A 21780-nucleotide genomic window follows, 5' to 3' on the forward strand; every position below is an offset into this window, starting at 1 on the left:
GTGTCATTTCCGGTCATCTATGATCGGGGGTGTCACACTCATCTCCCCCCTCGTCCTGACAACGTTCAAATATAGTTCATTCAAATACTTAGAATCAGATGTAGTTTATATGTAAAACTGTTCACCTAACAACTTGGGTGTATACCTGACAAACTAAACTGAACTCCTGATAAAAAAAACCCGAACACCTAATCAACATAATCTGTACACCTAGAAAAATTAGCTGAACACTTGACTAACTAAGATGAATACCTCTGAAACTCACCTGAAAACTATCAAACAGATCTGTATACCTGACTACTTAAGCTGAACACCTCTTAAATTAACCTGAATACCAGACCAAACAAATCAGTATTCCTGTAAACCTCATAAATTAACATGAATACCTGAACTATTAACCAGAATACCAGACCAAACAAATCAGTATTCCTGTACACCTCATAAATTAACTTGAATACCTTAACTAAATAACCTGAATACCTGACCAAACAAATCAGTATTCCTGTACACCTCACTAACTAAAACGAACAACTGATAATCGACGCTGAATACCTGGCCAAACCAAGCTGAACAGCAAACATAATATATCTAGAGCCTATAAATTCATTGTTATAATCTATTTACCTCCAACGGTTCCGGGAGAGTCGGTTTTGCTGGCTTTGATACAGTTTCTGGTCCAATCGGAGTTGAAACATCGACTTCTGGAATGTTTGCCGACTTCGAGAAAGAGGGGCCTTCGCCCGCCATTGAATCTACCTACACGTTGAATTTTCCTCAAAAAAGTTAGACCGGGATTCAGACATTGTTTATCATTAAAAATTGTAGGAGCAATTTGATTACCTTTTCCCAGAAGCGAGCATTTGGCGTACGACCGTCACAATGATTATCATGCATTCTCATCGTCTCATCGTCGCTAAACCCATCGCCGTTGTTCTTCTTGTGTTTCTTACTATCAGACCCACATATTTCAGCTTCATCATTACCATCACCATTGTACGGACGTCGCTTCTTTGGAACTTCCATGCCGGTAGGGTCAGCGTGACTGTTGTCTCTGTTTGTTTTACCGGCTGCTGTGTTTTGCGGAACCGTGAACGAGCCTCCCCTATCATGATGCAACCAGTCAAAAATCTCGTTCCGCAATTTACCCAATTGGGTTTTCAGTTCAGCTCGTATCCACTCTTTCAGCTCTTCCTCCTTATCTGATAAGTTTCCTGGTTCAGCCTGTTTACATATCCCACGACAAGGTCGAATAGGACGCTGAGGCGCCTGAGTCGAACATCCAGGTTCATCACAGACTTTCCCAAACCGCCTAGACGGCTTTAGACACTTCTTTTTGACACCAACACCTTCAGCCTTTTCGGCTGGCTTCAGAGGTGGAAGGGATGAATCACCTCCTCTAAAGTCTGTTGCTTTGAACTCGTGCCCTTCCCGCATTCGACGAACTAAGTTATCTATTCGGGGATCGATTACTTCTTTCTTCCACTTTGGATCTCCACCTTCATCTGGAATTGAATACGTAACAATAATCTCATACAAAGAACACAAACATTCATAAGTACACAAAGTTTGAGCGTCTTAACTTCTATTTTGCAAATAAGATAGACAACATAATTGTACCTCAGTTTGGGTTTCCACCAGAAGTATGTCTTCAAAATTCAGAAGTGCATTTGTTGAGTCGCATCCTTCTAGTTCTTGCAAGAAAGAAGTAGTTTTATTAGGTTCGGAAATTTTCTCAAGCAATAAGGGGATAGCTTTAAAAGCAAAAAGTTGCAGCGCCAGAGGGAACCCATAACACGCTGTTGACTGCTGTTTCAAGCGAAGGCGCATGACCGAAAGGGATTTATCCATTTTAGAAGGATCAGAAGGTTGAGGTGGTGTTAATCTAGACAGAGTGCTGACGAATACCTCTCTCTCCCATGGATATTGAAGAAATGATCCGGTGTCTTCCAGCATCTCGACGTAAGCAGGCGTCAAACGAAGAAGTTTGTGACCACAAACCAGGAGACCATCTACAAGCGCAATGAGAGCTAGTGGCAACCGCTTCCACTCAGGAAGACTAGGCTGTTCAAGCATACGAAGAACATCTGGTACAGTCACGTCTTCATCTTCAGTTTCAAACAACTCTTTCCACATACGTCCAGGTGTGGCATCGCTAGATTCTGACCCGTTTCCAACTTTTTCCCTCTCAGGCTCGCATTTCAGCCCCGTGATGTCTCCGAACTCACGCAGAGAAAAGCGTAGTGGCTTGTCTGCAAACAAGAACCAGAGCTCATATAGGCGCATCGTAACCAGCTGACGGCTGAGGAGAGAATGTACAAGTTTCGCAGAGTTTGAGCAGCGCGATACAGGTAAGTGGAACAGAGCTCCAAACTGACTTCCTAGCAGACAATTCATTTCAGGGGAGCCTCTTAGCAACTTCACTAACGATCCAATGATACTCGCCTTTGAATAGATGTTCAGTCGAGGTTTGCCAGGATAGCAATTACGTGCGAACAGTCTTTCCGGGAAAGTCGGCGTGGTGACAATAAATTCCGGCTCGGTGGATGCAGCTTCGTCTTGTTCAGTGGATGCAGCTTCTTCTTGGTCGGTGGATGCAGGTTCCTCTAGTTCGGACTTTGTGTTCATTACTGAAATACAATGACCAAATCTAGACATTTACCCAACGCTTTATTTTTAAAAACTTTTCCCAAAGAATTTCATAGCGAAGCTTAGCGAAAGGAGATACCTGCATAACGAGGCGCAGTTTTGCCTACTCGGGAAATTTTCTTGGGATTTGCTTCTCTATCACTGGCGGATTGACTACGAGTCATCCTTCTCGAGGGCGTTATGCTGGAGAGGGATACCATCCCGATCTGGGTACAGTCGAGGGTGGTTCTTATGTGGAATTCTTCTTATGTTTGGTTCTCAATTGCAGCTGTTTAGAGGTTGTTCTGGTCAAACCACAAGATGGCCAATTTTAAAAAGTCTGGTATATTTTGTTGTGATGTTTTTGTTTTTCTAATTCTTTTTTATTTTTTTATTAGGTCTTTTCTGATTTTTTTAATAAAAAATCAAAAGGTGGCACGGTCGTAATATCAAAAACTATGCGCGTCCTCTGTCGACATTTCACAAGTCTGGAAAATGCGGTTTGTCTAATTTACTAATTTAAACTTGAGGTCGCCCAACTCCCTAATATCAAACTTGCAATTTGCCAAACTTGCAATTTGCGCAATTTGCCAATTTTTCCTTTTGTTTATCTACTTCTTGTTGGTTGTTTAGTTGAATTGATATCTCTTCATCCTCCATCTTCTTTTCTGTTTGAGTTTTCTTTTCTTCTTATCCATTAATTCCAATCTAAGAAACAACATATGGATTAGCCTTGCAGTCTGCAAATCCATCATCCTCGTCTCCACCAATCTCTCATGGAACTACGATTACGCCCCAGAATCATCTCCGCAAACCCCTCAATTTCGCTCCTTCGTGCGTCTCCTCCGATTCGATAAAGGAGATCGACGGATGCAGGAGCAGCAACCAGTAGCCATGGCTGAACAGGTTCTATTTCTTCTCTCTTTGTCTCTTGCGAATATTCTCATCCTCTTCTCTCTCTTGCAGACTGAGAAAGCATTTCTAAAGCAACCCAAGGTCTTCCTAAGGTAAGAAGATCAAAAAAGAACGAATCTTTATGGTTTTGCTTTACGAGTTGGTCCTTATGTCTGGGAAAGGTCTAAAGATTTGAACTTTGTTTTGGTACAGTATGATTGCAATCTTCAAAGCTCTTAAACTAGCTCTCTTGTTAAGTAGAACTGAATTGAATTTGAGTAGGTGATTGTGAGCCTCTTGCAGTTTCTCTGGTTAAAGAGAAATGATCACTTGTTCAACTACTCATGTCGTCTTCATATTCTGGATTCGGCACTTACAGCTTGAAACAAGTAAGACTCGGTTTGTTTGTCATTTGATTCTGATTTTGTTTTGCTTCCTGTTGTATTGGTTGACACATCTCAGATTTGTTACCATTTTTTGATAAGGTTCTCTAAGTTCTATCTCGTCTTCAACATAATCTCAACTTTTTGTGAGTTCTGTAAAAAGTTGTTGTCTGTGTAACATTTCAGGGTACTGCAGCAGTGGTGTTTGAGCTTGTTGCGGCTCAGAAAGTGCTTGGTAAAAGCCTAGCTGACCATACCTTTTTGTTCTTGGGTGCTGGAGAGGTGAGACCTTAAAACATATTCTTGTTGGGTTCTGACTTCTAGTGTCGGCTTCAACTACTTCACAAAATCGTTTCTTTTGATCTAATTTTAACTAGAGTTGTCCTCTTTTTATTCAGGGCTAGCATAAAAACTTGTGCTCTACTAGGATTACTTCACTGTTGTTAGTTTTAGAGTTTGAAAAGATTCCCAAGGAAACTGGTCAGAGGTTTCGGAGATGAGGCTGAAAAGATCCCAGGGTGTAGCTGGATCGACATTGATGGTGTGCTTCATGAGTTTCTTGTGTGGAAGATGATTCTCACCCGAGAGCTAAAGATATTAACTCGATGCTTGTGGAAATCTCAGAAAAACTGAGACTCGCTGGTTATAGACCCATCACCACACAGGTTATTGCTTCTTATGCATATTTGAATTTGATATTGCTTCTTTTATTACTGCTGTTCCTTATTTAAAATGATTACTCCTTGTTAAGGTTAATGGGTTCAGCTGCTCTGCAAAAGTATATTGGAAGCCTCGGAGGAATTGGAACTTCGGGTGTTGGTATATGTTTGTTAGTTTAGTGTTTGGATGAGCTCATGTAAAACGTGCTTTTTAATGTAATGTTATTGTGGAACCCGGAATTAAACTGTAACACAAGTTAAAGGAATTATTTTGAAGACACATATGCTCTGATAATGATTAACAGTGCCATTCCAACTACTTACAATTATAAAGATTATGTTTAAAAATTAAATTATCATTTCTATTTATAAATTTATGGAGATATAATTTTAACAAAGTGACTAGTTAGATTTATTTTTAACCCCTAAAACCCTAAATATAATCATAAAATCCAATTTTTAAACTTTATATGAAAATCTAAACTTTATATCATGCACAAATTTCTACTTTATATCATGCATAAATCTCTTAAACCTACATATAAAGTCATGAATCTAATATTTTCAAACTTATAATATAAGTATATTTTAAATTTTAAATCCAACTATATTCTAAAACTTAATCATATACTTCATTCTAAATCTTAACCCTAAACCATAAACCAAATAGCTCATACTAACATATATCATAATACATTAAATCTTAATTTTAAAATAAATTATATTCCTACAAGAAAAATATACTACTCCAAACTAATAACATTTCAAATAATACATTTGAAAAATAAAACTAAACCAACAAATTTATATAAACCAAAAAATACAATATAATCTTTTCAATCAAACCCTAAACCATATATATCTCATACCCCAGATTCAAACCATACATACAAAGTCATAAATCTAATCACTACAAATAATATAATTACTAAACTAGGATCTATTCCTTATATAAACAATAACTTTATTAATTTTGTTTTTAATTATTTATCTTAACCACAATTCTATTTCACAAACCTCAAACCATATACTTTATACTTAACTACAACTATATAAACTAATAGACAACAATAGTAATATTAATTAACAGATTTTTAAAATTAAACTGTAAGATATTGATTAGAAAAAATCTATAGGAAAACTATAGGTCAATCAATTCTCATCACGCGGATCCCCATTTGAACCATATGATCCAATTAAGAGGTTGATTGGTTATAGTTCTTAAAATGATTTTTGGTTTTTGTTTATGAAAAACTACTTTATTTGCCAATCAAGATTTTGCTAAAAATGATTCCCTAAAAACTTGGAAAACTAATTTTTCAAATAACTACCGAATTCTACACAAAAACCAAAATCTATGTTTTTCAGATTTTTCCAAGTTCAAATATGGTTTTTAATTATTATTGTTTAATTTATCATTTTCTTTTTAATAGCCTTCTTTTCATATTTTTTTTGTAAATGATCTTTCTTTTCATATTTATTTTATATTTATGCCTTCTTCCCACTCTCGTACGTTCACTTCACCATCACATCATCAAATAAAAATTTGTACTTTATTAATATAAAAATAAGTGATTGTACATAAAAATGACCATAGAAATATATGTGTAAAAATTATTTTAAATCATCAAATGTATGATATTAATTTTTTTATTTATAATCCTTAACTAGCATCACCCAAATATGAAAGGAATTTGAGATCAAATTAATGTATATTAAATGGAATTTACAATATTTTTATTTTGTATTTACATTTTGTTTTAAGATAATTTTCGTAAATAAATTTATGTGTATTTTCAAGACATTATTATTTTATTATTTTCAAAATTATATTTTACTATTAATAATATTTTTATTTTGTTATATTTAAATGTAAAAACCAAAAATTAGAATCTAAAACAATCATTCATGTTTTTCAAAAAACCAAAATCTACTGCAAAATCAAAAACCAAAAACTAAAAACTAAAATCCAAACACCAAAAACTGGAATCTAAAAACTAGAAAAACAATCAATGGATGAGATGTTTTTAATTTTCTTTTGTCATTTTCTTTTTTCTCTTTCTCTCACTCTTTTCTTACCTCTTCGTAAGCTCTGATTCTTCTCTTTCACTCTCTTTGTCTCTGTCTCTTTCTCTCATCTTCTTCTACATGCCTCAAACAATTTTTTTCTCAACCACTATCACCATAAACGAATCTGTCTCAACCAACATCACCATAACCTAATATGTCTCAACCCCATCAGCTCAAGCGAAATCTGTCTCCTTTATTTCCGAATTTGTGTAAGTTGTTTTCGTTTAGACTCTCTCTATTCATCGTTGATTCTATCCTTAGATATGTTGATAACATTCATTTTGTATGTGTTTACATACTGATTTGCTTTAATTGGAATGTATATTATCTGATAATCAAACTTATTTAATTAGAATATATATTATCCGATAATCAAACTTTATAAATTTAATTTACAGTCCATTTATTTGTGTATTTATGCTACTACTGTCCAACTAACAGTTTACAATCATTTTGACTAAGCCAAAGTGTACTCACATAACAAGAAACATTTGATGCTTAATGAACATAACTTCTTTATTCTTAATTTAAACCAATTTATTCCAAAATGTGTTTTAATAATAAAACTATTCAACTATTTTTGAATTGTACTAAATCCATTAATTAATTTTTAATGTTTTAAACTTTCATTTACAAATCGTTAATGGATGTAGACACATTAAAAATTTGTAAGTTGAGGGATTACAACATTAGAAAAATAATTAATGATTTTTTTTTACAATTCAAAAATAGTTGAAGGGTTTTATCACTAAAATCTCTTATTTAATTTAGATTTAGGAAATTATTTGTCAAAATAGGAAAAACAAAAATTGATTAAATTTAGGTTTAGTTATTACTTCAGTGGCTTAGATCTGTAAATAAGTTGCAAGTCTTAGGGTTAATTCCAAATAGTACTTCAGTTTTAATAGTATTGATTGCCTAGCAAAATGTGAAATTCAACTTCTACTATGAATTAAAAAGCCAAAGAGAAACAATGTTCAACACAGTAAGAAAATGTTCCATGGAATCATTACATGGCTGATTTAAATGATGTAATTGGCTAAAAAATTTATGCTGATGTGGACACTGTAATGATAATACAGTAAAAATTCAATAAATTAATATTCGATAAATTAATAAACATCATAATAATAGATCTTTCTGGTTTCAAGTGGAACCGAATCAAAATATGACACAAATCGATAAGATAGTAAGATAATATTTTTAAATTTTATGTGTATATATTTATTTTCGATCGTTAATAATATTATACACAAAAATGATATATGGTATAGGATTCTCTTGGTTTAAAATTTGCTTGAAACTAAATCAAAAATACGTGTAAATTAAGGTAATAACCAAAATCAATGGTAATCATACATACCATAGAAATTGTATGTAATCGTGTAATTTTTTTTTTGAAATTGGTATCCATACCATTAAGATTTGCAGAAATGTCCACTGGTTAGAAAGTATGGGGATTAAACCCATAAGGCCGATTTGATTTGTATGTCCACAAGCCTGATTTGCTTTTTAAAAAAACTGCAAAAATAATTAGTTGGTGACTAAATTCATAAACCCGATTTAATTTGTAGTGTTAAATATATAGTTGTAATTATATAAGCCAAAAAATAAAATTAAAACGTAATGGATGTTTTGCCGTTAATAAGTGTTTAGTTCTCTTAGAAATAGTAATGGCATATTTGAAAAAAAAATAGTATTTCATTAAAAGTATACTTATTACCTAACTAAATATAATTTTGTTTATAACTATTTCATTTAATACTCTTTCAGTTTCTGAATAAGTGTCACTTTGACAATTTTCACATAGACTAAAAAAATAGCGGAAATCTACGTAAATTATTATTAATTAAATCTTTCTGACCAATAATATTTGAGATAAATAAAATTATTTATAAAACCAATGCTGGTAAAAGAATGTACAAATCCAACTCCAATATATAACAAGAACAAACATTCTTGGTGAAAGATTAAACAAATATGTAAACAAGTTTTCTTCCCTATTTGAATCTTTTCCAAAACAACCATTTACCATAATCAGAGAGTCAGTATAACACATTGAGTAGCTGCCGTTGCTTCGCTTCATCTGAGCGTAGTGAGTAGATATCCGATGGAGCTGTGATGCCTCCTTGCTGGATCAGTTTACCATTCTTCGGTTTGTGTTGATCGAGATAAACAACAACGACGCTTATGTCGTCATGGAAATGTCTTCGAACCCCTCTGGCGATTTTCTTCATATCTCCATATCTCATTTCTCTCTTCTTTGCAGCTTCCTCGAGAGCTGCTCTTACAAGTCTTCGTGCGATTCCCTGTAGACCACAGAGAGTTAGAAATCTAAAAAGTAGCTGACACAAAAGAGAAAAGCTTTTGAGTTTAGGATGGCAAACTTACAGCTCTTGGGTGTTTGAGTACAATCTCTACGGCTGCTTCGTCACTAAGATGTTCCCAGAGACCATCTGATGCAAATATGATAAACAAGTCCTGTGGCTTAAGCTTCCTTACTATAATGGAGGGTTCAGCTGTCATCGCAGGTCTCCTCAAAGGAATGGGGTTTCCATGTTGCTGAAAAACCGGATCCCTGTAAAACTCAGGCTTCTTCAAGTATACATCCCCAATTGATCTCGATACCTATAAAGAAGCACATAGATAAACGATTTAGTTAACTACATACAACGAGCTCAACATTCATGGAAAGGTCATCAACAACCACAAAACATATCTCTTCATTATCATGTAGACCTCTGACTACACTGGGAAAGAAACGTTGCAGGAGCCCCTGTGAAGGATTCCTGGAACATTACAAGCCCCCATTTATATCAAACTTAAGTTACTCAAAACAGAGAATACACACTATCACACTACACCTTCTATGCATAGAAACTAACATATCACACAAACAAGCAAGGAAGCAAAAGCTCTAAGTAACATACCTGAATAATGCCTTTAATCCTCCAAACTCCACGAATATACATAACAATCTGCGAATCATCAGGGTTAAGCGCCTTAACCTCCTTCCTCACTTCTTCAACAGCAACGTTATGATCAGTAGATAACCGTTCAGCTACAGCAACCCCTGAAACAACTCTCCCAAGAACAGCTCTCGAGTCTCCAAGATTCGCAACATACAGTGTACCATTAGTTATAGCACCAAAGAGACAACAAGTCCCCACAGTAGCCATCTGCGGTTTCAACGGTAAGGATCGTTGAACCATATGGCAAAAGTCCTCCTCAGTTTCTTTAAACGCTCTTTTAATCACATCTGGAGATATTCCTCCTTCTTCTTTAGCGAACTCTGCAAATTTTTTTTTTTTTTGAATGAATGTTAAATTTATTCATCAAAAAAACCCTTCTTACAACAAGTGTGACGTTAGTTTATATTGTTTAAACTCATAACTCCTCTGCAAATTTACATAACAAAGATCAGATTTTTTTTTTTTTTAAGCAAAGTTTGAATCTTGGAATGATGAGAAGATGTGATTACTGTGGATATGAGGGAAGAGATGTCTGTTAACGAATCTAGAAGCTTCGGGTCCGCCATGGCCGTCGTAGACTCCGACGTAAGTGGCGGAGGAGGATGTGAAGACCTGACTCTGATCCTCTAGTCTCGAATTGGCTTGAACCACCGCGATCGAATACTCTCCGCCGGCGTGCGGTCTCAGCTCCGATTGCCAGAGTAAATTATCGCCGCTCGCTCTGCTTCCTGGGCACCACCGCTCGAGAGGCCGTACTAAAGCTCGCAACATCACTTACTGTTAGGGTTTTAGCTGAGAGTGAAATTGAAATTGAAATTGAAAACGGTTTGATTATTCGACGAATGTTTGATCTGATAGGCTTTTTAAGAGAATGTGTGTTGAGTTGGTGAGAGACAACCGCGTGAAGAAGAAGATGAAGAATAGTATGAGAGATGATGACTTTGGACTCTGCCGTTCCTTATATACGTCCGTAGACTACGCGTCGTTTTCCTTCTTTGCCGTGCTTTTTCAATCCTTTTTTATTTATTCAACGCGTTCTTTATTTATTTTCCACCTCCATTTGACAACTTTTCACTTGGAAAAAAAAACAAAGTTTTGGGCGGACAAAAAAAAACATAAACGTCATTTTTCTTGATATTTTAATAAATATCTTTTTTTAGTGTCCGAATGGAGGAGCGGGACAAGTGCAGATCTCCTGCACATGCAGTTCTCCCGCTCTACATTCACCATTTTCTATTTACAAAAGCAGTTCAAACAGGAGATTTACATGCAGTTCAATATTTTTTGTCTTTTTGTAAAAAAAAGCAGATCTCACCCGCCAACATTTGGTGGTGTTGATCTGCTTTTTTTTTTGATCAATAAATAACTTTGTTGCAATACATAACTTTAAAAATATATTTATCTACTTTTATGAATACTATATTTTTATTTTATTTTATTTACAACTTTAACAATACAAAATTATCATTCTCTACTTATTATTTTTTATCATATAATTTTTAATTTTTATAAATAAGAAAATAAAAGAAATATAAATATCTTATAAAACATGTACAGGCATTTCGGCCGATCTTATAACATCTAAGATATTTGTTTAGATATCTAAGTGTCATTTTTATTGTTTTAATATATGATCTATAGTTTTAAACTGATTTTGTCATTCATAAGTTATAATAAATTATTTGATCTGGTTTTCTCCTGCATGATCCGCTTGATCTGCACTTGTCCCGCTTGATCTGCACTTGTCCTGCTTGATCTGCATGATCTGTTTGATCTGTCCTGTTTGAACTGCTTTTACCATTCGAAGCCTAAGAAGTGGTCCAACCAAAATATCTACTCTGATTCATCATCAATTTTCCATCTGCAAATCAACAGCTGCTAGTATATATTGTACAGAAATATATACATATCTATAATGTTTTATTTTAGAGTAACATACTTACGTTTATATGAAATTTACGCCGTCAATGTTCAAAGGTTATTTATATAAAAAACATGCCTTTGTAAAACTAAATTCATGTCTAAGAGTGTATGTAAATAATCAAAGTTAAATCGTGGAAGAAACTACATTAAATTAATTAGCGAGCATATGAATTGTTCAGGAGGATAAGAGATTCAAAGGCGTGTCTCATTGACTTATTTCATTACAAGTTACAGGCAGTTCTATAAGTAAATTATATTTTGTATTCTTTTGTCAACCAATGGATATTAGTAACATTCAATATATTAGTAGGGAAATGTTGTAATAAGAGAATGAGTAACGGTGAGTAAAGCTGTAACCAACGTGTAAGCTGATATATACTTGCATGTCGGCGAATAGAAATGGATAACTATTGAATTCATTTTCTGGCTAATCTACTCATCTTAGGGTTGTATTTAGACTAATCTACATTTGGTTCACCACGTTATATACTGTTTCCAGCATACTGGTCAAACGCTTCGTGTGTTTGTTCTATAGAATTGATCAAACTTGTGAATGTAGTTGTACTGATTAGTGTTAATTTAATAGCAAGTTGGACCATTTATTCTATTAATTACAAAGAAGTTGTCTCATTGTAATTAAGAAACTGACGTGGACGGACAGTATGATGTGGGTATATTAATTAATCTTGTTTTATCATCACGTTAGAGCTTCCAGAATAAGAAAGATATTATAGCTTCTGGTCAAACTCTATGTTTGTCATGTAGAACTGATCAAAATAGTGAATTTATAGAGGTTATATTGTACTTTAACTATTTTTATTGATCATTAATTTATAGAGATTCTATTGTATTTTAATTACTTTTATATATTTCCAAGCATTTTGAATAACTTAAGAACATCTTATATATTTTGTATATTATTTTAGATATTAAATATGAAAATAATTAATATATGTAAGTATATCTGGTTCGAATATTTTTGGATACCCAAAATATTTTGTTTTGGATCAGGTTTCGTTCTGGTTTTCTAGATACTAAAATTTTGAACATATTCGAATATCTAACCAATTTTGTTAAAGTTCAGTACTACTTTTTCAGATTAGATTTGGTTCAGTTTTTTCCCAAACCTATATTTTTTATTGTAACCAAATTTTAATCGAAAGTGATGATAGTTCATATTGATTCTGGGTATGCCACAATTTTTAAACCAAAACACATTATTCTATATACGTATCCATTTAGTTAATCATTAAAATTTGTTCTATGCCCATTTAAGGAAAACAGTGGGCCGAAAACAAAAGAAAACTTTATATTTTCAGATTTTCAATCGACACTTCTAAATTATCCTATGTCGGTGTCGTGATGAAAAAAAGAGGGATAGGGTTAGGAAAGCAAATTTGTTGTGCAATCCATATTATCGCTAGATGATTTCAATAACATCTACATAAATCTGCATTGTATCGATCTCTTGTAAGACTTTTGAAAAATATTAATTAATAAAATCTTATAGTTGCTATAGTAATCAATTTTATTTCAATTAATATATATGGGATTACACTAATCACATAAATCAAAACAATACTTCTTGTTAATTTGTAATATTTTTATGGTAAATAAATCAAAATAATCATTTTATTTGTTTTATATGATATATAATTAAATTTCAATGGTATTGGCATAGATATATCGTATATTCTAATATAAATATTTATTATTAAGAATTCCTACTCATATGGTTTTATTAAGATTTGTATATTTGTTGTAACAAAAAATCTAAACCATTAATTTCAAAATTTTCAATGTGATATTTTCTAATGCAAATTTAAAAATTAAAATATTTATGTATTTTTATATTGTACATAGTTTAATTTAACTTATAATATATATATATATATATATAATATTAAGATCACAATAATCTTTCAATGCAAAATTTTAAATTAACATATTTCTATATTTTTATATAGTAGATAATTTAATTTAAATGATTTATATAATATGAATATCTATTAATGAGAGTTCATATTCATACGATTTACAAAAAAACAAATAAACCATTGATCACAAAAACAAAAAAACTTTTAGTTACATCAATTCTTCAAATTTGTTCATTCAGCAACGAAATATTTCTTGACGTTAATGAATTCAGAAGTCATTGATTACAAGTTTATGGTAATCAAGCGAGTGTGAATGAGGGGATACTGTCTGTTCACTGAAGGGATCATTTCTCGTAGTGTGTGTATTACGACATTGTAAGTGGAACATGCACTGCCTCAACGGTACAACCATGTGTTCACTAAAGAGAAGTTCGAGACAGCACCGGTTCGCACTCAGGTATCTGAGTTAAGGGAGTTTATGGTCGGTCTGGGTTTTGCTTGAATATTAAGTCTTCTTTTAACTTGGCTTATTCAAATTATAACAGAAGAGACTTTGTTTGTTTGTGGTTCTGTCTCTACCCCTCAATGTTTTTTTGTTTGAAGGTTCTTTTGTTTTTTGTTTGTTTTGATCTTGTTCATCTTGTCTTAATGGGTTGGTTCTTATTTCTCACACTTGGGGGAGATGAAAATGTGAACCTATATCAATATATCATCATGGATAGAAAAATTTACCGTCCTAATTTTGGAGTATGATTTATATATATGATTCAACATTTTTGGTCTTTTTTCTTTTGTAAACGATACAAGCATTAGTTTATAAAACATGTCAAATGCGAATAGAGGCTCTAGCCAACATAACATTTGTATATAAAAATTGAGGTGGAAATTGTGAAATCACCAAAATTTTGAAAGTTATCGGTGGTTGTCAGAGAAACATTAATGATGGGTTATATATACACTTCTGCTTGGAAGTAGCATGGGACTGGAGAAATAGTGTCATCCACCTTTTTTTGAGTAGTGAAGTCAAAAAAAAGAAAATATGAAATTTTTTTTTTGGCTAAAATTTGGAAAACATGAAGTTATCCAGAGCTTTAACGTCTTCTTCTCAGTTGCAAGATATGAAAAATGCTTCAACCATTTTAATACTCTGTTGAATCCTACATTCTACCTAATTTTGATCAGTTTACAACCGGTCCACTAACAATGTTAAACGCTAATAACTTTTAATCTTTAATTTTGATCAGTCAAGCTCTCTTGCAAAAAGTTTTCTTACCGAAAACTGCCTTATAATATTAGTATATTACAAGGGACTCTCATATTACAATAGTAGACCAAGACAGCAGACCTGAGACACAGATGTCAACCAACACGTGTAGTGTGGAAAAACAAGCACAAACGTGTCTCTCTTCCTTCAAAATTCGTTACTCTTTATTTTATTTCAGCCGAGGCCGCCTTTTCGCACGCCACAGTCTCTCGGGAAAGTAAAGGAAACAGGAGTCTCTCCTCATTCATTGATCTCCGGTTTCTGCTCTTCCTCTTCTTCCACGGCGTCGTTTGTGATGACAGGATTCATGGGATGGTATCTTATCTTGGCATGTTAAAAACACGGCCGGTTCTGACTAAATCCGTCACGTCGTCGCTTATTTACATAGCCGCTGATTTGTGTAAGTTTCATGAATCTGGTGGCTGGTTAATCTTAGGTCCTACACTTCACTACTGGTTCAATCTTATGTCAAGACTCTTCCCGAAGCGAGATTTGATCACCACGTTTAAGAAAATGGCCATGGGACAGACGGTATATGGTCCTACCATGAACGTTATTTTCTTCTCACTGAATGCAGCCACTACAAGGTAAGGTTGATATGGATTATTGATCAGTTTGTTTGATGGGGATTGATGTTAATTTTGATTCTCTCTATAGATTTCAGAGTAAAATGTAAACAAATAAGAATGTATTTGCGTATATACTTGCTTTATTTCCCCAAAAAATAATTCAAGTTCTTTCAACTGTAAGAAGTAAGACAAAGAACTACACAAAATGCATCAATCTAACATCATATTTAAGACTTGATTGCTATCTATTTCGTCACATAGGTAGAAACAAGAAAACTGAGACTGGAAACTGATCTAAGTTTGTTGTCGTGCTAGACCAGAGCAGACTTGCAACAACTTTACCTCCCAGCTTTTCCACCTTTATCTCCTCTGTGAACAGCGTAGCACCACCTTGAGTTTCCACCGTTTTGTTCCTGCTAAATGCTAAAAGATTTCCAGCACCAGAGACAGCTGTATAAAGAATCTGCTTAGCAAGAATACTATATCCATCCACGAGTGAAAACTTATTCTTCTCTTCATCATAACAATGAATATGTCCCAAATACACTCTCACTATCAGGCCTCCACCAATGAGGAGTGTTTGTGTTGAAAACAGAAGGAGCCAGATGAGACGGCTGAGAACTCCATGAACGTGTTTTCAAGTTGAACAGTTGTTTGCCGCCATGTCTATCTCCAATTGAAAACAACCAAACGAACCAAGAAATCTAACTCGATGCTGATCTTGATCAACGACTACATCCAATGTTGTTTGAGAACAAACTATAGTATCTACTACTATTCCTCCCACCTTCTTGAGCTTGATCTCTTCGGTCCCCAACGTCACATCATGATTTGCAAAATTTCTTTTCCTACTAATTTGGCCAACAACGAGTAGATTACCTTCACCTAACATTGTTGCATGAAGAATCTAATTCCTAATATTATTGTTTCCTTGGACTATTAAGAACCAATTCCTATCATAACAATATATGAAATCAATGTTAAGATTCGAAGAAGAGAGTGTGTGTGAATAATGCATCTAGTGTGTAGTTGATGAAAATAAAATGGAGTTAGTAAAAAATTTAAGTTATTTTCCTACTATCAAATTTTGACCATACCACTATTCTGACAAGTCTTTTTTCCTTTTAATGTTTCTTAGCGAATTGTTTTTGTGAAAGAATCTAGCTCGATCTTGGTTGTTCTCTCTCAATCTCTCTCAATACTCTCGTGTGTTTAACTCTCTATCTCTCGTGTGTAGGTCGCGACTCCGAATCACGATCAAGCAAAGCAAACGTAAACGAAAGCAAGAAAAGAGACGACACAAGCAACGTTTTAGAGTTCCCCTTCACACCGGGTACATCTCCTTCAGGATCGGAACCTGGTAATCCACTAGATCAGTGTTTACAGAAGCTTTCTCTCTCTACGAGCTACAATGGCGCTCTCTCACTAGCTGAAGAAGAAAGAGTTTGTTACAGAGATTGTTATCCTCTGTTTCTCGTCTCACTCTTATACAAGAGCTAGACTTTTGGGCCTCAGTTAATCTACTCCCGCGGCCCAGCTTCTGTCTTCCCGAGTTTCACTTATCATAAGCCCATTGGGCTCATAAGTCGAATACCAACTTCACATTCTCCACCTTGGTATCGACTTCTCCTTCAGTCGAAACTCCATGTCTGAAAGTCACTGTGAGCTTGTCTTCTCTTGACCAGTCACCGCCGTGTCTTTCGTTCCGATCCCGGTACCTCAACCCTTGCATATTCACACGGGTTCTGCTGAATCTTCTGATTCCCTCATCTCTCTGACTTCCAAGACGAGATTCAATTGCAGTCACCTTCTCAGTTCCAAAGATGATTGTTGCCGATCTTCTCAGGTTTCGATGACCTTCAGCTTAGCCAAACAACCATCAAATTTCTCTCCAGGTAACGCTTTAGTTAACATATCCGCCGGATTCACTGAAGTATGAATTTTGAGAACATTCACCACTCCATTAGCGATAACTTCTCTGATGAAATTGTATTTAGTCGCAATGTGCTTGGTCTTTTCTCTGTAGACGAAGTTCGTGGCTAGATAGATAGCACTTTGCAAGTCACAGTGAATCTCAAACACCTCGTCACTTAGCTTCAATTCTTTACATATGCCTTTTAACCATATGCCTTCACGGACTGCGTCTGATAACGCCATATACTCTGCTTCTGTTGTTGACAGGGCCACAACCTTTTGAAGCGACGATCTCCAGCTCACTGTATTACCTCCCACCGTGTAGACGTATCCGGTAGTTGACCTGCTCTTGTCTAAGTCTGACGCATAGTCTGAGTCGCAGTAGCCCCTCACCTTGAAGTCAGACCCTCTTGTAAAAGTTAAGTTTATCCCAAGAGCTCCTTTTATATATCTCATAATCCATTTCACTGCTAACCAATGCTCTTTTCCCGGTTTGCTCATGTATCTGCAGACTAAACCTACTGCATACGCCAAGTCTGGCCTTGATCATACCATTGCGTACATCAAGCTGCCCACAGCACTAGAGTACGGTACCTTCCTCATTTCCTCTTCCTGCTCACGTTCCTGATCTTTAGTTAAGGCTTGTAATTTGATCTGTGATCCGAGCGGTGTACTCACTGCTCTGCACTCGCTCATACCAAACGTCCTTAGAACTTTGGTTAGGTAGTCACTTTGTGAAAGCGTCAATATATGTCTGCTCTTGTCTCGTATGATATCCATGCCTAGAATTCTCCTAGCTGCCCCTAGATCCTTCATCTCGAACTCTGCACTGAGCTGATCCTTCAGCCTCTGAATAATACTTCCTTCCCTAGATGCAATCAACATGTCGTCTACGTAGAGCAATAGATAGACCATGTTCTCAACTCTTGACCCTTTTAGGTACACGCACGGGTCATATTCACTTCTGGTATACCCATTCTTTATCATGAATGTGTGGAACCTGTGATTCCACTCCCTCGGAGATTGCTTGAGTCCATATAGGGATTTCTTTAACAAGCACACCATGTTCTCCTTTCCTTTCTGTATATATCCCTCAGGTTGTTCCATGAACACTTTCTCCTTCAATATTCCATGGAGAAAAGCTGTTTTAACGTCAAGCTGTTCCAACTCCAAGTCATAGTTACTACTGCTGATAAGAGAAGCCTGATTGATACGTGCTTGACGACTGGGGCGAAGATTTCATTGTAGTCTACACCTTCTGTTTGCGCATAACCCTTCGCAACCAACCTCGATTTGTGTCTTGGTTTTTCAACTCCTGGCATTCCTGGTTTGAGTTTATGTATCCATCTGCACCCGATGACCTTGTGATCTTTAGGCCTTTCGACATAATCCCACGTGTGGTTCTTCCTCAAAGAGTCCATCTCTTCATCTGAAGCTGCATTCCACAGCCTCCAATCCTTGCTTTCCATTGCTTCTTTGTAGTTTCTAGGTTCTTCTTCTTCTAAGTCTTCTGCACTAGCCAAAGCATAGGCTATAAGGTCAGCATCTTCAAACCTTGATGGTGGCCTTATTGTGCGGCGTTCTCTGTCCCTTGCTAAGACGTAGCTCCCTAAGTCTTCTATCTGAGTCGAATCATCATCCTCATCAGTGTCACTTCCTGAGTCTTCTACCTCTTCTGTTGACATCTCTCCTGAAGATTCTCCAGTTTCTTTTGAAACCTTCGAGACTGCTCCACCTGAGTTTGAGTCTTCTCCTTCGACTTCTACTAGAACGCTTTTGAATGAGACTTTCTTCTTTCCTTTACTCTTCGCAGTTTCTTCAGGTGTTCTATTAATGTCCTCATCCTTTTTCATATCTTTGAAGAAGTTTTGCTCGTTGAAGATAACATTCTTACTTACTACTATCTTCTCCTCTTCAACGAGCCATACTCTATAGCCCTTAGTTCCGTCTTCATAGCCCAAGAACACTCCTTTAGTAGCTCTAGCACTCGTTTTCTCCCTTACTTGATGAACATATGCAACGCATCCAAAGCTCCTTGATGATCATAAGAAATTGACCTCCCTGACCATTTGACTTCTGGAATCTCGAACCCGATAGAAGAGTTTGGAGATCTGTTTATTAAGTAGACTGTCGTTGATGCCGCCTCTGCCCAGTAACTTGAATCTAACCCTGTCTCGTGTAACATAGACCTCACTTTATCCATTACACTTCTGTTCATACGCTCGGAGACTCCATTCTGTTGGGGCGTGTAAGGGCATGTTTTGTGCCTCTTAATGCCCGAGTCTCTGCACAGCTTGTCCATGCTCTGGTTACAAAACTCCAGGCCGTTGTCAGTTCTGAGATATTTTATCTTTTTTCCAGTTTGATTTTCTACTAGTAGCTTCCACTCGGAGAATCGTTGAAACACTTCATCCTTAGTCTTTAAGAAGTAGATCCACACCTTCTTAGAAAAATCGTCAATGAAAGTCAGGAAATAATGAGCCCCTGATAAACTTGAAACCGTGCTTGGAGAACCCCAAAGGTCTGAGTGTATATACTCAAGCACTCCCTTTGATGTATGTTTCGCTCTTGGGAACTTCTGTCGATGCGATTTTCCCATTGTGCAAGCTTCGCAAAACCCCAAGCTTCCTACTTCTTCCTTGTTTAAGTATCCTTTCTTGACCAGTGTTTCCATTGATCGAATATTCATGTGCTCCAACCGTGAGTGCCACTTCTTAGTGTGATCAATTAATGCCTCAGAAGAATTTGCTTCTGCTGGTTTTACTATTCCTTGAAGATAATACAGGCCATTTGCGTATTTTCCTGTCAAGACTTTCGTAGTTCCTAAGTAGAACTCAACTAGATAGTCTCTTCCTGTGTAAGTGCACCCTGACTGTTCTAGTTGTCCATAGGAAATGAGATTCCTTCCCATCTCTGGCACATATCGCACGTTGCTTAGTGTGACTGTTGAACCATCTGCATTTAGGATCTTTATCTTCCCTTTTCCCCTAACCATGCAGTGAGAATTGTTTCCCATCATTACTTTTCCTCCTTCAAATTCTTCGAAGTCAGATAACACCTCTCTTCTGGGTGTTATGTGGAATGTGCAGCCTGAGTCTAGTACCCAGTCATCTTCAGAAACTATCAGGCTCGCTGTTAGGGCCACAGGACCAGGTAGTCTAGATGCAATGTTTGCTGCGTCTTGTTGGTTGTTTTGGTGGAAACCTCTCTTTCTGTCTGGACAATCTCGTTTCCAGTGGGTCTCACTCCCACATATCCAACAAGCTTTCTCTGATTTTGTGCTGGACCTCCCTCTAGACTTTGATCTGAATCTACCTTTGCCTTTGTTCCAAGGCTTTCCCTTAGCTGTCTCTCCTCGTGTGGATTGCCTTCCTCTTGAATCCACATAAAGCCCTTCGCTTTGTTTCCCTCGAGTCAGCAGTCCCTTCTGCTTCAGCTCCACCTCCTTTGAGTAAGCCGCAGTCATCACTTCATTTACTGTGAGCGTGTCTTTTCCCGTCCCATATTGGAGTGTGTGAACCAATGGCTCATAAGCTGATGGCAGTCCTGAAAGTAGTTGTATTGCCTGATCTGCATCTGTGATGTCGATCTTTATGCTGGCAAGATCTGCTATTAACTTCAAGAAGGTGTCGACGTTTTCCTCAATCGACTTATCTTCTTCCATCTTAAAGCATGAAAACTTCTTCTTTAGGTAGATCCTGTTAGGTAGTGACTTTGTTTGATAGTCACGTTCCAGTGCCTTCCACATCCCTAGTGCAGTCGTCTCGTGCATAATCTTCCTCAGAATCACGTCTGATAGGCACGTGCTGAAGAGACTCCTTACTCTCAGATCCTTCTCTGATTTCTTTAAGTCAATCTTCACATCTGCTACTTCAACGGTCTTTGTTGATGTGGTAGCTCCTTCCTCCAGGACTGAGAGTAGTCCTTGGATCTCTAGTTGCGCTAACATCTTGAATTTCCACAATCCAAAATCTCCCTTTCCATCGAACTTAATGACCTCGAACTTTCCCGGCGTTGGATCCATCCTCGTGGTGATTGCTTCTTCTCCTGTTACCTGCAGATAACGAGATACAATACCACAGTAACAATATCCAGAACCTTAAGCGAGATCAAATCAATATCAGATGCCTCGTTTCTATTCTAATGAGAAAGAAACACTCCCTGAGATTTTCTCAATCTTGGTTGAGATCTTTCGTAGTACTTTTGACGAATCTCTTTCGCCTCTTCCCGATCCTTCTGATTTCTTCGAGTTTCTTGATCCTTCCTCTGATCGCACTTGAACCGTGCTCTGATACCACTTGTGAAAGAATCTAGCTCGATCTTGGTTGTTCTCTCTCAATCTCTCTCAATACTCTTGTGTGTTTAACTCTCTATCTCTCGTGTGTAGGTCGCGACTCCGAATCACGATCAAGCAAAACAAACGTAAACGAAAGCAAGAAAAGAGACGACACAAGCAACGTTTTAGAGTTCTCCTTCACACCGGGTACATCTCCTTCAGGATCGGAACCTGATAATCCACTAGATCAATGTTTACAGAAGCTTTCTCTCTCTACGAGCTACAATGGCGCTCTCTCACTAGCTGAAGAAGAAAGAGTTTGTTACAGAGATTGTTATCCTCTGTTTCTCGTCT

General features: G+C 36.2%; 2 protein-coding genes across 2 annotated transcripts; both read right to left on the reverse strand.

Moving 5' to 3' along the window:
* Window positions 1-297: 297 nt before the first annotated feature.
* On the reverse strand, window positions 298-2846 carry LOC103862296. Its single transcript, XM_033287460.1, has 6 exons — window positions 2726-2846; window positions 1618-2627; window positions 841-1527; window positions 625-756; window positions 481-552; window positions 298-327 (listed from the first exon to the last, which is right to left on the reverse strand). Exons 1-6 carry the CDS (start codon window positions 2844-2846, stop codon window positions 298-300), a joined length of 2052 nt encoding a protein of 683 aa, XP_033143351.1.
* Window positions 2847-8501: 5655 nt separating this feature from the next.
* LOC103862271 (probable protein phosphatase 2C 63) lies at window positions 8502-10551 on the reverse strand. The gene is made up of 4 exons (XM_009139969.3): window positions 10113-10551; window positions 9562-9923; window positions 9023-9259; window positions 8502-8940 (listed from the first exon to the last, which is right to left on the reverse strand). The coding sequence occupies exons 1-4, from the start codon at window positions 10372-10374 to the stop codon at window positions 8677-8679; spliced, it is 1125 nt and encodes a 374-aa protein (XP_009138217.1). The 5' UTR covers window positions 10375-10551; the 3' UTR covers window positions 8502-8676.
* Window positions 10552-21780: the final 11229 nt, after the last annotated feature.

Source organism: Brassica rapa, chromosome A03, assembly GCF_000309985.2.
Source record: "Brassica rapa cultivar Chiifu-401-42 chromosome A03, CAAS_Brap_v3.01, whole genome shotgun sequence".
NCBI lineage: Eukaryota > Viridiplantae > Streptophyta > Magnoliopsida > Brassicales > Brassicaceae > Brassica > Brassica rapa.

Excerpts from the sequence above, each read along its gene's own strand:
- LOC103862271 (XM_009139969.3), bottom strand. The coding sequence starts at position 10,374 with ATGTTGCGAGCTTTAGTACGGCCTCTCGAGCGGTGGTGCCCAGGAAGC. Across the intron at positions 9,924-10,112 it reads TCTCTTCCCTCATATCCACA|AGTTCGCTAAAGAAGAAGGA; the intron begins GTAATCACATCT and ends AAAAATTTGCAG. Across the intron at positions 8,941-9,022 it reads TACTCAAACACCCAAGAGCT|GGAATCGCACGAAGACTTGT; the intron begins GTAAGTTTGCCA and ends TGTGGTCTACAG.
- LOC103862296 (XM_033287460.1), bottom strand. The coding sequence starts at position 2,846 with ATGGTATCCCTCTCCAGCATAACGCCCTCGAGAAGGATGACTCGTAGT. Across the intron at positions 1,528-1,617 it reads TGGTGGAAACCCAAACTGAG|ATTATTGTTACGTATTCAAT; the intron begins GTACAATTATGT and ends TCTTTGTATGAG. Across the intron at positions 553-624 it reads CTCTCCCGGAACCGTTGGAG|GTATTCAGCGTCGATTATCA; the intron begins GTAAATAGATTA and ends TGGTTTGGCCAG.